Consider the following 18,905-nt stretch of genomic DNA (forward strand, 5'->3'; position numbering starts at 1 on the left):
TCTGGACAAAATGATACTTTAAATGTTATTTTAAAGGTCTTTGTAAATATGTCTTGGTTTTTAAAATAATGTTTATCATCTTCAGATCACAGAGCTTGAAGACAAATTAAAAATATATGAGAAACTCCCTTATATGTTTGGAAATAATATTTTATTAGACTCTGTCACACCGAATACTGAACAACTGGCAGAACATTTTGAAATTAAGAGTGATATGCAGGAAATAGAATCTTCAGTGGAGAAATTAGATTTTTCTGGTGAGTAAAAAAGATATCAATTGGTATGCTCTGCGAACTATGATATCTAAACATCTGACAAAGTCCTAATTGGTAGATACTATACTAATTGGGACTAAAAATTCCATTGTTAAGCAGCGTGGTCATAAGTCAAAAAACCATGTAACTGCACGGTTAGGAATGGCCAGTCCCGCCTGCCACCATCAAGTGAATATCCCACTTGAACTTGACTTCCAACTTTCTGGTGGCTTTCTCATTGACATTGCTTGTGGGAAGCTGGCAGGGAAGATTGCAAATCATGATCATGTGATCATGCCACCTGTGAAGTTTTAATTTGCAAGCCCACAATCAGGACTGCAGGGACTACAATATCTCATTGTAGCCACTACTTGTTACCATTGTAAATTTGAACAGACTCCGAATGAACAATCATTAAATGAGGACCATTTAAATGACCTACAATACATTTTTATAACATGACATTAAGTTGTCCTTCTACTACAGCTGGTACAATGATAATTATCGTCTTTTGTAAAACAATACATATTTGTCCAATTGTTACAAATAAAAGGGAATGTTGAATAATTTCATAGTAAAATGGGGTGATGGATAAATACTATAGTAACTCTTTGATAAATGACTATGCATTTGTTACAGATTTTGATACCCTTGTTGGAGATCCACCAAGGTTAGATACAAGTGCTCATAAAGCTAAGGCCCAGCTTGCCTTGAAAGTAAAACGTCAGCCGCCTTCTCGGTCAAAGCTAAAGGAATCTCTTGGTGCCAAACAAAAAGATAGAAACTCACAGGTATAGTGTTCATTTTATTTTTCCAGGTATAATTTGGTACTTTGTCTACGATTAAAGTATACATGAGGTTCTCAAACAAATGTTTTAAGCCATATTTAACATTCATTGATTCGTTCATTCATTTTCTGTAGCCGCCCAACTCAACTAAGTGACTCTGGACGTCTTGCAATTGATGTAGATACCATTCATTCTTCTGCAGCTTTCTAGTAATTATCAAATTTCAACTGCTAGTGCATTTGACAGACTTTGAGAGGAATATTAGGCTAATAGGCATATATAGTTACTTAAAAATATGGATTCAGTTAACAGGGACACAAGGGGTTTTATATTATCTCTTTAGTCTCACTTCTTTCCAGATGTGCAAGTACTTTCCTTCTTGGAAAATAGCTATTAAATAGCTAACTTAAATTGGGTAGAAGAGGATAAAGTAATACTATATTTGTTACATTTAGTTTGTGGATTTGGGTTTGGCTAGAAAGTATATAATTTCACAGGCCTTTTTCTACTGCTTAAGGGAATACTCATTTCTTATAAAACTGATTTCTTCTTACATTTAGTTTAGCTCTATGGAAATCATTACTAATGTGGAATATAGAAAGGACTTTAAAAATCAATTTAAAGCATACAGCTCAGCCGTCCTTGTGATTAGCCCTATAATCTATACTGAAACAGCTGACTATGAGGAAAAAATAAAGATTTATAATAGCTTGTGTTTAAGATATATGAAAACAAAGCTTTAGTACGCTCTTGAGTACCATATCTTGGCTGCTAGGAGGTTGAAACAGACAATTAAAATAGGTTGACCTGCACTGTAATTTGCCATTTATTTATATAGCAATAGTCCTTAGACTTATATACTGCTTCACAGTGCTTGACAGCCCTCTCTAAGTGGTTTACAGAGTCAGCCTATTGCCCCCAACAATCTGGGTCTTCATTTTAACGACCTCGGAAGGATGGAAGGCTGAGTCAACCTTGAGCCTGGTGAGAATCGAACTGCAAAACTGCTGGCAGTTAGCAATCAGCAGAATTAGCCTGCAATGCTGCATTCTAACCACTCAATATAAGATTTTTTAAAGCTGGAAATCTACTTCAACAAAGGTTTGCATTAAATTATTTTATGGTTATTTTGAATCTGGCATTAACTAAAAGTTAGATTGTACAGTAACTGTAAATTACTCTTTTAAACTATTTCGTAGAGTACAAGAATCACAAACTTAGGAAATTTGAAAAATGACAGGGATCAAACAAAAGTAATTTCTAATATGGTTGAAAAAGACATATATTTGTCTTTGCTATCTTTTTAAAAAATTCTGTTTAGATAATACAGCTATTCCTTTACATGTTTTACTGCATACATAGATTTGAACAGTTCCAATCAAAAGAAGAACTATAAAATATCAAAAGATACTTTTGATGTTTTCTTGTTTTTATTTAACTTTACAAAGCTTCTTGTCCTAGCTACGTTGCTACTAGTCTTCCAGTGTCACTTAAGACTTCATAATCTCAGGATTTATTAGTTTCTTAATTATTAAATGCCGCATACTGAATTATGAATGCTTCTTTTTTATCTGAATTCTTAACTGATATTCTACTGCTTGTTATTTTATTTATTTTGGCTGCCTTTTACATACATATATACATACAAAAGAGATCTCTCATATATACGAGAGAGGGAGGGGAGGACCGAGAGAGACTGTTTAATTATATGTTAATACATAGTAACGAAAAGAATCATGCACGTTATTAAAAACAATATATAATGTTTGCATAATACGTGTAATTAAAATTACATTTTAACATTTTATTTCATATTAATATAATTACATTGCTTATTTATATATGTTAGTACATAGAGATGAAAAGATGTGATGAAAGTGAAGTTGTAACAAATTAAGCAACAGGTTCTGGTATGACAACTTAAGCAATTTAAATTTGTGTTACAAAGGGAGAGTGGTATGCAGCAAGGGAATATTTCTAGAGAAAACTTTCACAACAAAGGCATCCCAAAAAGGATACTGTCTTGATGTTACTTTAAGTTATTTCAGCAAAGTGATTCACAGCGAATTATGGATAACAGCTTTAACAAATGAGCAATGTAGGAAAACCTGGGTGTTGAATAATCATAGTCCTAAAGTTGCTTAAAATATTAATGTTGTTTTCTTACTTATGTTTTAGGACATTAATGATGATACGGAAGAAAATACCTTGAGTAAGTTTCCAGATGTGCCAGAAAAGGACATTTCATCACAGCAAAGCGATACAGATAAAAAAGATGATAAATTGGAGTGTGCTGAAAACAGTGACCTTTCATTAGAACCAAGTCCACCACTTTCTGTGCACTCTTCTCCGGTGTATAAACTGCAGACAGAAGACACTGCTGGAATATCTCAGTCACTACCTAATGATGATTCTGCTCCAAATTCTCCTGCTGGATATTGCCGAAATGTTAAGCAAAGAGAATCAAAAGGAAAGGGGAAAGTGAACAAAGGTAAGATTAAGATGATTGTGTTATGTTCATCCAACTGGGCATCATTGTGGTTGAAAGAATTTCTTATGTCTGCACTGTCACAGAACCTGCAGGTTTTCTTGGAGAAATATGGAGATCTGCTTCAGAAAAGGCACAAAGAGAATAGAGAAAAGGAGGGAAGGGATATCCCAAAAAGAATTTTTTGTTGGACTAAATTAGTCCTTAAGTGAGAAGAAACATATCACATCTTAAATCTGAAGGTATTGGTACTGGTACTTTTCAATTTACAACAGTCCTTTTAGTGACTGTTCAAAGTTGAGGGCCTCTGGTGGCTCAGACTGCTAAGACAGTCTGTTATTAACACAGCTGCTTGCAATTACTGCAGGTTCAAGTCCCACCAGGCCCAAGGTTGACTCAGCCTTCCATCCTTTATAAGGTAGGTAAAATGAGGACCCAGATTGTTGGGAGCAATAAGTTGACTTTGTATATAATATACAAATGGATGAAGACTATTGCTTGACATAGTGTAAGCCTTCCTGAGTCTTCGGAGAAGGGCGGGATATAAATGCAAAAAACAAAAAAAAAAAGTTACAGCGGCACTGAATAAAGTTACTGATGAACATTTTTCACAGTTATGATCTTTGCATCATCACAATGCTAATGGGATCAAAATTCAGATGCTTGGCAACTGGTTCATACTTATGACCATTACAATGTCCCAGGGTCATGTGATCACCTTTCTGACAAGCAAAATCAATGGGGAAGCCAGATTCACTTAATAACTGGGGCACAAACCTAACAACTGAGCAGATTCACAAGAAAGGCCATAGAATGGGGCAAAATTCACTTAACAAATATCTCACTTAGCAACATAAATTTTGGGGTCAATAGTGGTACAATTTGAGGACTACCTGTATTTGTCTATTTGAAACTGTCAGAAAAATGAGGTATGTAAATCTGAAGGTAGGCTGATCTTGTGAAGTAATGAATTCAAATATGAAAGTTTAAGTTTAATTGAATGAAAGCACTGATGTTTATAAATTGGTATATATAGGTTATGGTAATATTTGAAAGTAGGAATCAATAATAGAGTGGTAATTGTTATATGTTGTATTTTAATTGATAATGATAATGAAGAATCAGAGATGAATTTTGAGAAACTGTATAACATTTTGAATGAACATAATCCCAGGGAAAACTATTCTGGAATTATTTTGAAAGCTGCTTGAAACATAGTGAAAAGAATTGTATTATAGAATACTGTAGAAATGTACAAAGTTAACACTAATGTAAAGTGTTAAAAAGAATGCTTTGTGAAATAATAAAGTTAAAAAGACCTTAATGAGGAAAAATACAGGTAAGGGAATGATTACATTAAAAAAAAGTACTGTATTTTTTGGAGTATAAGATGCACCTTTTTCCCCCCAAAAAAGAGGGTGAAAAGCTGGGTGCGTCTTATACTCCAAATGTACCCAGCATCTCAAAAGGAGGTTTCAGACGCTGAAAAAAGCATCAGAAACGAAGCTTCAGAAAAGAAGCCCCAAACAGAGCTTTAGAAAAGAAGCCCCCAAACAGAGCTTCAGAGACTTTTTTCTGAAGCTGTTTCAGAGGCTTTCAGAGGCATAAAAAAAAAGTTTTTTCTGAAACAGAAAACAGAGTTTCAGAAGTTTCAGAGGCATGAAAAAAAGCAAAGAAAAAGCAAGGCACAGAGCTCACAACCAAGGAATCTATTGCTAAAATTCACCTCTGGGGACAGCTGATTGAGGGTATTCTGAAAGGCTGATCCATCGGCCAATCAGCTTTTTTCTTATTTTCCTCCCAAAAAACTAGGGTGCGTCTTATACTCCAAAAAATAGAGTATGTTGTGTATAAAGAGATAGTTTTAAAAATGTAGTAAAAGAAAGCCAGGAATATAGTAGTCAAATTAAAAGAGTTGATTTTGTTGAAAATAGAACATTGTTCTATGAATGGAATTAAAAATAAAAATGATTATGTTATTTGGAATTAAACTGAAACAAGGAAATAAATATTTTAAAGCTTGTATAAGAGTGACTGGGACATATTAAAGAATAGAACTGAAATGAATTCTAGAAATGTTAATGCTGAATCTTAGGAAGAATACCATTACCATTCCCCTTTAGAAAGGGGAAGATAGATAACTATAAAAATAAATGCAAAAACTTTATAACTCTCTAAAAAGATAACTGTTTACCCCTTTATACTATATAGTTCTAGCTCAGACTGTTTTTTTCAAGATGTTCTTGCTTTAACTAAAAATTGATCAGTTAAGACAGCTATAATTTTTTTTTTAATTTGCATTTATACCCCGCCCTTCTCCGAAGACTCAGGGCGGCTTACACTATGTCAAGCAATAGTCTTCATCCATTTGTATTATATACAAAGTTAACTTATTGCCCCCAACAATCTGGGTCCTCATTTTACCTACCTTATAAAGGAGGGAAGGCTGAGTCAACCTTGGGCCTGGTGGGACTTGAACCTGCAGTAATTGCAGGCAGCTGCTGTTAATAACAGACTGTCTTAGCAGTCTGAGCCACCAGAGGCCCAGGTTTTTTTGATGATCAGAAAGCAACTGATATAATATCTTGGCAATTTTTGAAGTATCTTTGGTTTAATGGTAATCCTTAGTTTATAATGACATTTAAAATTATGACAATGCTGAACAAGTGGTACTGTGGTGGAATGTGTCTACAAAAGGGAAGGTGATGTGATAGACTACAATAATGTAGGAAGTTCCTAGAGGGAGGGAACACATTCTACAAAGGTGGGGGAGGGCAGACAAACAGTTTAGAGCTAGATCATGGGAAGTGGAAGAGATTTAGAAAAGTCATTTAGAATCTCATAGGATATATTTGTTAGGATAGGTTTAGTCTGGCAAAATTCTATCTATACAGTGTACGTAAATAAAGACTGATCTAGGCTCAACAGGTCCTCAAAGTTCCCGTTATTGCAGCATTCTTGCAGTCATTTTCTAATAATTTTATTGAAGATTATACAGATAAAACTAATAAAACTAGACTTTCAGTCCTCAAGGTTTTCAATCTTTAATGAGCAATTAAAAATACATGCCAAAGTAATTAAAAAGCTCAGGTTTGGTTGAACCTTGAGTCCATAAAAGACTACATTAATGGCTCTGAGTTCATTGCAATCTGAGGATTGTTTGTAAGACATTGTAAAAAGGTGCAGGTTTGCCTTCTACTGACACACACACATACACCCGCTGTCTGGAGTTCACATGCATAATCTGAAGATCTCCCCTTGCTCCAGAGAGAATTCAGCAACCTGGATATAGCATCTAATTGCCTTTTGGCCATAATGTCTTCCGCTGTCCACAGAACATCAGCCTGCCTTTCCTCACCAGAAGCAACCTTCTCTTTTTTTCAATTTACAGTGCGGTATACATGAAGATTGCTCTCCTGTTGTTATTTGTTGATAATATTTTACATTTTATAGACTAGAAATGTCTGTTCCCAATCTTATTAATATATGATATATAACATAAATTCTGTAAATTGCAAATTCTGTAAAGCAGACTTGATGCTCTAACAGCATTTAGAAAAGTGTAAGGATTGGGCATTTTAGTTTATATATTGACTTCTTTATCACAACATAAAAATTCCCACAGTATTTTCAGCTGATGACCTTTTCTCATTGTGGAGATGAAAGATAATCGAGACAGATAATCAATGATTACTTTGAGTACTTGGTATAAGATGTATATTTAAGCACAGCAGTTGATTTATATTTTAAGAGGCTTTTACATATTTATTATTCCATCCAATTACCTTAAACAAATTTGTACGGTAATGAATAAATTTCTATGGCAAGGACTTCCAGGAAGATTTCATTGCATAAATACAAGTACCTGCTAAGAGACATGGGTTTAACTTCCCACATGTTCCAGTTCATTCTTGTTTCTTTATTATAATGTTGACTACTGTCTGGAATAAGGAATTTCAAATTTTAGCCTTACTGTGGCTCAAATTGAGAGTTATTGTCATATTTGATTGTCAACTTGTTGGAATGTTGGCAAGTATAATAGGACCTAGGCCAGTGATGGCTAACCTTTTTGTCATTGTGTGCCGACAGCGCGAGAGAAAGCATACGTGCGTGTTGGCGCCCATAATGCAATGCGACCCCCTCTTGCACATGCGCACACGACCCCTCCCCTGTGCATGCACACGTGACCTCCCACGCTCCCCCCTGCACATGTGCGTGCGACACCCTCCCGCCGCCCCATTTTGGGCCTAGTAAGCCTCCCTGCCTTGCATGCAGCTTTATTCCTCTTTAGCATTCATCTCCATTGTTTTGTGATGCATTTCCTGCCTCTCTAGGATTTACATCTATTTGCTCCTGTGAGACACTTCCTGTTCCTGTTGTATATATGTATTTATATTCTCAATGGCTTGTATAGCGTTTTAACTGTATTTTGATTAAAACTACTTGAAACCCCTGCAGCCTCCTGGGACCAAAAATGGGCCGCGTGGGGGCATGTGTGCACATCTTCCACATGCACCCTGCATCCCGAAAATCAGCTGGCCGATGGGAGGCGCACTTGCTCTGTCGGGCTGAGCTGGGCGATGGCTCGCATGCCCACAGAGAGGGCTCTGCTTGCTAGGCTGTGGCACATGTGCCATAGGTTCGTCATCACTGACCTATGCAAAGGCAGTTTAAAATGAGTGGATCCTTCAACTATGCAAGACAAAAAGTGTAAAAAAAATATATACAGTGGTACCTTAACAGAATAATAGAGTTTGGAAAAGACTTTGGAGGTCTTTTAGTCCAACCCCCTGCTCAGGCTGAAATACCATTTGAGACAAATGGTTATTCAGTCTCCTCTTAAAAACTTCTAGTGTTGGAGCATTTACATCTTCTGGAGGCAAGTTATTCCACTGATTAATTGTTCTAACTGTCAGGAAATTTCTTAGTTCTAGGTTGCTTCTCTCCTTGATTAGTTTCCATCCATTGCTTCTTGGCCTGCCTTCAGGTGTTTTGGAGAATAGCTTGACTCCCTCTTCTTTGTGGCAACCCCTGAGATATTGGAACATCATGTCACCTTTAATCCTTCTTTTCATTAAACTAGATATACCCAATTCCAGCAACCATTCTTTATATGTTTTAGCTTCCAATCCCCTAATCATTTTTGTTGCTATTCTCTGCACCCTTTCTAGAGTCTCAATATCTTTTTTACAAGTGTGACAAGACCAAGGCATTATAACTTCACTTGATGTTGATTCTGTGCCTCTTTTAATGCGGCCTAGGACTACATTGGCTTTTTTGGCAGCTGCAGCACACTGCTGGCTCATATTTAAGTGATTATACACTAGGACTCTTAAGATCTCTCTCATAGTTACTACCATTGAGCCAGGTTCCACTTATACTGTACCTGTGTATTTGGTTTTTCTTGACTAAATGTAGACTCTTATTTTTTTCACAATTAAATTTCACTTTGTTGGATAGTGCCCAGTGTTCAAGTCTGTCAAGATCTTCTGTGTCTTAAGCCTATCTTCTGGAGTGTTGGTTCTTCCTGCCAGTTTGGTGTCTTGGTACTCAACTGCTTTGAAACTCATTGAATTTGGTATTCAGTGTATTTTGATGTGAAAATTTTGTCCTGGTACTCCTTTGTTTAGTTATTGATCACAAACTAGTTTGCTGATGTCAGCTACCTTGTGACTCACTACATTATTCCTTATGGGAAAAAATTGTTTGATACTCATCGTTTTGGTATTCATTGCCTCCTGCAACCAATTATTGTTGAGTACCAAGGTACCACTGTAACATCAATTAGGTCACAGATATAACTGAACCATAAAATGTCATGTATTGTCATGTCATGTTAAAAATAATATATTTCTGGCAGACAAAGACTTTAAGATAATACAAGCCATTGGTAAGTGTGCACATGCAGCCTGCAGAATTTATGCTTTACTAATAACAAATTAATTCGATGTATACTATGTGGACCAGAATATTCTGTACAGTTTAGAATGGTGCACCGTTCTTTGTTTTTTCTTATTGTACCTTTTGCCTTTCTTGTCATCTTGCTGCACTATATTTTATCTCGTCGTTTTTATTATGATAAGCTTGATGGTTCTGTAACATGTAATAAAATATTCAGGTTCAAAATAGCATCTAAATTATTTTTTGTGTATAAACCCTTAATACTATTATCACTTTTGGTCAACTCAACTCAACTCTGAGGAAAGTGTTTTTAAAACCTGATTTTTTAAAAAAAAAAAATACCACCCTGTTTCTTAGCAGTATATTTAAGTTAAGCATATTATTTAGTTTATTTCATTCACATGTAGTTGCTGCTTTTGAAGCCCAATAATGGTTAGAGGTTCCAGAAAAGTTATCTGTTGCTCCTTAGTTTATAATCTTTAAAGTAATTTTGAAGGAATTTCATAGTAGTTACCTCTAGGCCAGTGATGGCTAACCTTTTCCGGATTGAGTGCCCAAAGTGCACCCAAACCCCCAAAATGAAATGTGCGCACACGCCCCACATGCACCCCACCCCCTGCGTGTGTGCGCATGGCCCTCACACATGCATACACACACCCCACATGTGCATAGCCCCTGCATGCACCCCACCTCCTGTGCATTTGTACACCCTGCCTCCTGCATGTACATCAGAGACCAAAAGACAAGCTGGCTGGTGGGAGGCACCTGCGCACTTGCATGGCAAACCTGAACTGGGGTGACGGCTCACATGCCCACAGAGAGGGCACTGCATGCCACCTCTGGCACATGTGCCATAGGTTCGCCATCATGGCTCTAGGCCAGAGGTGAAATCTATTTACCCTTCCTTACTGGTTTGGAAGTGTGCGCACTATGCACATGCATGTGCTCCGCTTATGCTTGCATCACATGCAATTTTGGACCCTCTGCACATGCGCAAAGCATTCTGTACATGTGCAGAGGGCAAGGGTGAAATGTAAAATTTGTTACTACCGGTTCTGTGGGCTTGGGTGGGGTGGGGGGGTAATGTGACAAGGTGGGCATGGCCAACTTTTTTTTTTTTTACTTTTAAAAGCATTTTTTCTACAACCTCTTTGGCCGAAGAGCTTGTAGAAAAAATGCTTTGAAAGGGTTCTGATGATCCCAGGTGAGTTGCCTGATCACCAGAACCCTTTCAAAGCATTTTTTTTAACAGCCTCTTCGGCTGAAGAGCTTGTAGAAAAAATGCTTTGAAAGGGATCTGACAATTCCAGCTGAGCTTATCATCAGAGGCTTTTTTTTTACTTTTAAATCAGAGGCTTTTTTTTATACTTTTAAAAGCATTTTTTCGGCCGATGATGATTGCGCTGCTCAGATGGGCATGTGGAGGGGTAAGGGGGGGCAGGAATTTTTGCTACCGGTTCTCCGAACCACCCGCTGCCATCACTATCGGATCAGGTGATCCGGTCCGAACCAGGAGCATTTCATCCCTGGCAGAGGGTCAAAAACAGGTTACTTCCTGAAACCAGGAAGTAACGACATTTGGGTGGGTGGCGGAGCTTTGTGCTGCCGCCGCTACTGATTTAATGAACCACACACCGCCGCTGCTACTGGTTCGCACGAACTGATGCGAACCGATAGCATTTCACCCCCGCTCTAGGCCTTGGCTATAAAGAGCTTAAAGGTCCTAATCTGATAAATCAATGGAGGATCACATTAAATAATATGAAATTATTTTCCTATTAACTTAAAATTATTTTGATACAACAGCATACGTCATGTATATTGGACAACTGAAAGAGTGTTTGAAAAGAGGTGACTATAATTAATGTTTGGGTAATTGAAGATTCCCTCAGGAATCAGAATGTAAACACATATGGTCTGACTGTATCCTGTTATTATTGCATTTGGGGCCGACATCAGCAAGATTATTCATATGACTCTGGTTCTATTGCAGTATGGTAAGAATATGCATATTATTCTTGGCTGTATCCCCAGTATTTGGAATATATCAAGAAAGAGTGGATTTCGAGAGCGTGGGAGTTGACCAGAAAAATTAGACAACACCAGAAAGAAAAATTAAAATTAATTTGCAACAGTGTTTTTAACCAATTTTTTGAAGTAGCTTGTTTTTGACAAGACTTCAAGGAATACTGTCAGTATTTGAAACTACTTATTAATGCAATTTTAGGCCTTTTTTTTTTTTCACTTATTTGTTGCTATATTTATTAAACTTGTGGTCCATTAGTATTGTTATACACATTTATATAATTGTATTTGTTTGCATACTGTTGGTAAAAAAAGGTTCCACTAATGAAATGAATTCAATAGTACTCAGCAACTTTCTACTTCTCAATCGTAATCCCAATCTTGCAACTTTGCTACAGTTTATTCAAGATTCTGGAAATCTTAATTTTGGCATGTCCTGAAGATTTGAGAATCTCTACAGAGTTTAAGCGATCTTGAATCTTTTTTGTTCAAGCCCCTACTTATCCCGCCATGACTTCACAATACTTTCATTATCATTGAAGTTTTACAGTGTAGACTGAACACCAAACTCTTTCATCCCCAAATATACAGCAGGTGACTAGAAATTGGATGCCTTTGTAGAGAGTTACAGTGTGGAATAATGTAGAATGAAGTCATTTCAGAAGTAAAATTTTTGGTGTTTTTTTGTTTTGTTTTGTTTTTAACTTGAATTTATATCCCGCCCTTCTCCGAAGACTCAGGGCGGCTTACATTATGTAAGGCGTTGAAGTTTTATATAGTCTAATACATTAAAAACAAAGAGGATATTAAAAAGTATTATAAATGCATGGATATACGTTTTATCTTAATAATGCAGGTCTTAAATTGTTTAAAAATGGACAGAAGAAGGAAAGAAAGGAAATAATAATATTATTTTGTTTATCATTCTTTACCTTACCTATGCTTTAACTATATTAGCCCATGTTATAAATGCTAGTAATGCAACTTTAACAACTGTTATTTTGGGACCTTTATTTAATAAGAGATGTTGAACGTAAAATTCACCTGAGTGGTCAGGGAATAAAAGCTCCAATACAATATAGAGCTTCTATGAAGTCTGTGGGAAATGCAGTGAAGCGTGTTATGAGATAAGGATTTAATGGCCCCTGAGCTACATGAACAGAACATGCAACCTTCCTATATCAGCCTTCAAGAACTACTGATGGAAAAAACAGAACATTGAAAAAGCTTTTCAATAATTAGCGATCATTAAGCAGTCTAAATATCATTCTGGCTTGAGGGTATTCATACAACTTCCTAAAACTGTCCTCAGCGGTAATTTAATGTACTCTGTGGTTTTACACTGAGAATCCTTTATGGAAGTTATATGTTTTTCGTTATGTCCCAGTAGACAAAAAATTGATTGCTGTTTCTCAGAGCAGTAGAGGTTCTTGTCATTGATGGCTAGATTTTAAAGTATTTCAGAAGCTATTGGGAAATTATTTGCTTGTATCCCGCCTTTCTTATTTTTACAAAGAACTCAAGATGATGAATACATCCAACACACCTTCCTCCTATTTTCCTACAACAGCCCTATCAGGTGGGTTGGGCTGAGAGAGATTCACTGGCCGAAATCACCCAGCTTTTTACTGAAATCAGAAAATAACAGGATTTTCCTCCTCAAGTTTTTGAGTGGGCATCATTTCTGTCTTATGTACCTCTTTCAAATTAGATATGCAGAATTTACCTGTAGATACTAGGCCCTGTCTTGAGAACTTGCTACCTATAAATCTTCACCATTGGTAATTGCAAAGATACTTTATTCAGAATTTGTTATTTTAAGACATGGTGTAGGGTGTTTTTTTATCTTGGAGGAAAGCTTATTTTAATTTTCCTATACCTATTAATTATTTACTGTACCGTATTCACTGTTTTTAAGATCTAGGACTTTAACATTATCACCTTAAGAAAGTTTTGCTCAGTAACATCTTGTTTATCCTTATGTAAAATTGTTCTATTTTCTCTCATCATTTGATTAAATGGTCATTATGGTACACAATTTATGTCAGTAAATATATTTATTACAGATGACAAAAGAGCTGAAGAAAAGGCTGAATCCGGAGACGGTCCTTCTGTGGGGAAAGCCAAAAGACGTTTTCCGGATTTTGGGTATGACTTGTTTGGTTTCAACAACAGAAAATTAATCTTGCATTGGTTTATTAAACTATAGTTCTGTTACATTCAAAATTAGACATTCATCTGAATAATTATTGCTAATAATACATATATTAAAATATCACTTTAAGTCTTTTTATTATATTATCATGGGAAACTTTTTTGGTGCCTTACGCCACTAGAAAGTATTATTTGTCTTCAAAGATTGAGTTTTGGGTTATGTTTTGACTTAAATTACAGTATTATTAGTAGTAGTAGTAGTCGGATATGAGTAGTATTAGGATATGAGTAAAATTGTGTATTATACAATTATTGTGTATTATATACATAATACAGGCAGTTCTTGCTTAACAACCAGTTATTTAATGAACTTTCAAAGTTATGATGGACTCAAAATTATGACCCAACTTCAAAATTAAAACTCCCCCCCCCTTACCCCCACCCATTATGTGGTAATAGAATCACATTTTGGCAACTGGCTTGTATTTACGACCGGTTGCAGCATCCCATGGCCATGTAATCATATTTGTGACATTTTTTGCCAGTTTTCTGGCATTTTTCAGCAAAAAACCAGCCGTTCAGAAGAATGGATTCATTTAACCACCAGGTGATTCACTTTAACAACCTTAGTGATTCCTTTTATAACCATTGTAAAAATGGGGATAAAAATCAAGGCAGGTCCTAGGATGATCCGCCTAACAATCGCAACAATTTGTGACCAAAATTCTGCACCCAATTGTGCTTGCTAAGGGAGGACTACTTGTATACATTTAAATAATGAAACCAAATTATTTCGTTCAGACTAATTTTAAATTGTTAGGGGACTATCATTTGGATCTAGATTTAATTAAAAGTGGAACTTCTCCACATCTTCTCCAGAGAGCCAGAACTTTGCATATAATGTGTTTGAAGTAGTCTAAAATCTAGAAAGATAGCTATCAGATTTTTATTATATAGCAAATTGCTGTTAAAGGTAAAAGACAATTTAACATGTTATACATAATGCTGAAAAGTACTCAGAACCACTGCTGGTATATAAATCACAGGAATTCTAGATGATAATAGCATTTTAAACTCTAGCAAATCAAGTCATTTGTTGCCTAGAATTTTTCAGGAAAACATTTCTCTTTACATTAATTTATATTATAATGTGTCATTTTTCATTATTCAGCAAATAAAATTTCATAAAGTATTCAGTGTAGCATATATTCTATTGTCAAAGTTTTGAACTGTAAAATACATTGTGATGTATGTGTTCATCAGAGTAGAGTGATAAAGTGCTATATTTTGGATTATCATGTGAGCACTTTGGAACAACTCAATCCAGTACATGCCTATACAAGTCTGTGCCTTAGTTAATAAGTCTTATTTCTAGGTAAGGATTGTGGTTTAAGATTTATGAAGTGCTTAAGTTATTGGTCCAATATAATTTCAGGGGCCTAAGAAAATCGGGGGGTAAAGGCAAAAAGCAAGAAAAAGAAAATGCAAGGAGTTCTCTGGACAGCAGGTATGTAGAAGATACATTCCAAGTTGAAGTATTTCTCTGGAATTAGAATGTTTTTTTTCTGATTGAATTCACAGTTCAGTATTGCATACTTTATTGAGCATTTCAGTCTTCAGGAAAAGAAATGTCCAGGTACAAGCATTCCATCCATCTACATCATATAATCTTAAAAAAAACATTCCATGTTTTTTTAAGATTTAATAAATAGTAAGATCTTTTTCCAGAAAATCTAGAGTCCAAGCACTTACTGTACCAAAGCTTCAATGAGTTTCTTTCCTTGTACTTCATTGGAAGTATCTGTGGAGATTCATTGGAAGTGATTTTAGTAGAAAAGAGAACAAATGTCCTATATTTTTAAATTTTTCTTTTTAAATTCTATATTTAAAAATCCGAGTTGCACTGCAGTTTGGTTTATATGTTTTCAAGTTATTAATCGTATGTTTATAGTATTATAACTTCTGGTGAAACTTTTTGTATTGTATTCCTAAATCACTATAAATGTTCCATTTTTATTGCACACTCTCCGGCATAGCATTGAATAACTATGGGCCATGTGAGAAAGTACAGTTGGATGAAGTATTTTATGTAGTATTTTAAGAACCAGTTCTTATATTTTTGCAGAACAATTAGTCTGTGTGTCTTGTTATGCACTGTGTTCTAACAGCAGTCTATATCATTTTGCTGTGGTATCTGCTGATACTGTTATATAGAAGTTTACTCAAAAATGGGTTAAGGTTTGAAGAGCTTGGGTTTGTATAAATGATTCATTTGTACCTATTATACCCAATTTAAATTGTATCTTTAAAAGATTTGTATTGCTGCTTTTAATTTGGAAATAGCTTCATAAATGTGTTTTAGATTCCAGAAACCTTTTTCAGATAGTTTTGAAGCAGTTTAATTATGTCCTTTTTATACAATAAAATAAGCTAATAGTGAAATTAAAAAGGGAGTTTCATGGATTAAATTGTGAGGTCATTTTTCCCATACAGAAAACATAACACCTGAAAGCCTGTTTCTATACCCAATCTTATATAAACTTTCCTAAAAAAAGAAAAGTATAACATATTCAGATATTTTTTTTTATATATATACATTTTCTGTGTACACCCTCCAGAGTTATTGGTAAAAGGTTTTCAACACTGGCAGTTCTTCTGTTTGCTAAAATAAAACAGAAATCCCTTAGTAACAGAACTATTTTTAAAATGCTTTAAAAATAGTAAGCCAAGCTTATTCACAGTTTATTAAATTTATTTTAAGTTTTGTGCTATAAATGGTTATACTGAATGTTAAAATAGAACCGTGACAAACATGTTAAATAGCTTGATTTGCATGTACAGTAAATGTTGATATATGGTTTTATGGACATGATATTATTTCAGAGGTTCCCGAGAATTATTGGAAGACCCTGACAACAATTTATCTGCCTCAGATTCTGATTCGCCTATTCCTACTTGTATGCCTTTCTCTTGGTTTGGAGATAGCCATAAAGAACATAGCTCTAGTAGCACCCTGAGTTTTTCTCAGGGTGGGCAGGACATTGCCATTGAACAAAGTCAAGAGAAGACCAGAAGCAAGGTAAATGTAGTCTGTTTGAATATGTTATGCACATTTAGATAGCTGACTTCCTCTATAGTTAGTATTGCTTGGATTTTCTAGAGCTATTTTATGTCTTCTTCGAACCCAAAGGGGTACCTTATATCTTGTATACAAGCTGGAAATGCAGTTTACACATTAGTCATCACTGTACCTATTTCTAGGGATGTTTATGTGAGAACTGCAGATATCTCTCTTAATGTGTGAAATTTCAGTATGGCATGAAATGCTAGTTAAATTTAGCTTCTACAGCCCAGAAAGGATTACTGAAAGGGTTGGATTGAGAGCTTCTCCTGATAAGGCAGTACTTCATTTGGAGTAATTCAAGTCATGGGAAAGAGCCCTTTTTCTTTCTCTTTAGTCAAATCTCTGTTACTTCACTATTTAAGGAATAATCCAGTCCTTAGGGCATTGGATTTAACACTGTAAAGGACTGCTAAGGGGGGGGGGGGATTGTTAAGCTCGATTCCATCAGGAGAAATATTTTGCTAGATCAAAATCTTTCTGGGTTCATTGGTCCTTTCATATTGTTTATTAAAGGTAGTTTATTACAGGCTATAAGATAACTATTTCTTTCTGCTAGCTTCTTTAAAATTTTATTTAAAAAATAATTAAAACAAATTGCTTCTGACAGCTTTTCCAAACATTTATAAAGATACGTATATTTGTACAACAGTTAAAGCAACTAACCGCAGGTACAGAAAAAAATACTAATACTAACTTTTCTTAAATTAACATGTCTCTACTTGGCAAATCTTGATTAGTAATGATGGGTCCAAGAACTTGCAAGATGGCTGTCAAGATATTTAAAAAAGAATGTAATCCATACCCTTTTTTTTATTTTTGTTGTTAAATCAAACGTTACCATTACATTCCCTGACTCAAACAGCACTGCTAAAGTACTGGGTCAAAAAGTTGATATATGTGGCCTTATTTCCTGCCTGCTGCAGTAATTTAATTAATTTAATTAATATTAATTGATCATACTAAGCAAACTACTTTTTGATACCAGTGATCTACCATATCATTCAGAAAAAAATTCTATCAACTCTGCAACTTTCTTGGTTAAGATGCAAACAACATATTCAAAATAGTAAAACTGTTCAATACATAGTTAAACTTCAGGCAAATTTTTCCTCTAAACTACTTAAGCAGCAACACATGGAAGACAATGAGATTCCTCTGCTATAATAAAAAATATGTTAAGTAAATTTGCTAAAATTTTTATCATTGAGGGGGGCTCTTGCATATTTTTATGTATTAAGAGTTGATAAATAATATTTAGATAAATAATAAATAGCTAAATCTGTTAAAAGCTACATTTTCTGTGCTTACAGAAAGTAATTATTCCAAAACTTGAATATAATAATGTCATCTTCTAGTCTAGTGCTTTGTTTTATATCCCATAGAATATTTATAAGCTTGCATACTACTTCCTTTGTGATAAATATTAATTTAGTGGATAAATTTTTCTCTAGCTTGGTTTTCTTTTATAGATTCTTTTGTTATTTCAGTTTGGTGATAATCTTGGGTATGCATTCCAAGCCATGCTTTTTCCCCCCATTTTGTCTGTCTTATCTTTGACATATTATTTCTTATATCTTGCAAGCTTGTAAAGTATTTGCCAACATAATTTTAACCAATTTAAGCCTGCTTGCAAATGGCTAAATGGTTTCCTTTCAGTAGGGAAAACTTATTTTGTATGGCTTGTCAGCTGGCAAAATAGATTGAATCAATCAGGAAAGTAGCTCTCTGGTTAGATTCACAATCATCCTAAGGTTTGGCTAAACCATAATATAATTTTGTTTGACTTAGGATGTTGTGTGAACTTAGCAAAGCAATAATGGGTTGGATCCAGACTGACCACTCTGTGGCTCCAATAGCACAATGCATACATTCATGTATGTATGTCCAAGAGTCTTGTGGGATGCAAAACAAACGGTTGTTTTCCCAGATATGGTATCCCCACTGTAGAGCCTGACTGGCACTTCCCTTTTTTCATCCAAATTAGTTAATATTTGCACCGCATTAAATACATTAATACAAGAAATATGAAATGTAAATTGATTGAGTCATATCAAATGGGATCGTTTAGTTGATGCAAAATAATAGTTGCAGAATCACCACTTAATTTTTGTGTGAATATCGAATCCATATTGTAATTCATCTTGCACAATTTAGGTATTGCACAAATGCTT

At 35.1% G+C, this 18,905-nt stretch overlaps 1 protein-coding gene across 2 annotated transcripts in view; it reads left to right on the plus strand.

Moving 5' to 3' along the window:
• The window catches only part of LOC131202004 (neurabin-1-like), a 55,980-nt gene that overhangs the window by 26,561 nt on the left and 10,514 nt on the right, over positions 1-18,905 (plus strand). For both annotated transcript variants that reach the window (XM_058190503.1, XM_058190512.1), the window contains exons 11-16: positions 86-257; positions 894-1,045; positions 3,221-3,533; positions 13,523-13,604; positions 15,046-15,117; positions 16,494-16,689. In XM_058190503.1, the coding sequence (XP_058046486.1) occupies positions 86-257; positions 894-1,045; positions 3,221-3,533; positions 13,523-13,604; positions 15,046-15,117; positions 16,494-16,689 (987 nt within the window). The remainder of the gene's footprint in view (positions 1-85; positions 258-893; positions 1,046-3,220; positions 3,534-13,522; positions 13,605-15,045; positions 15,118-16,493; positions 16,690-18,905) is intronic.

This window comes from Ahaetulla prasina, chromosome 1 (assembly GCF_028640845.1).
Source record: "Ahaetulla prasina isolate Xishuangbanna chromosome 1, ASM2864084v1, whole genome shotgun sequence".
Lineage (NCBI taxonomy): Eukaryota > Metazoa > Chordata > Lepidosauria > Squamata > Colubridae > Ahaetulla > Ahaetulla prasina.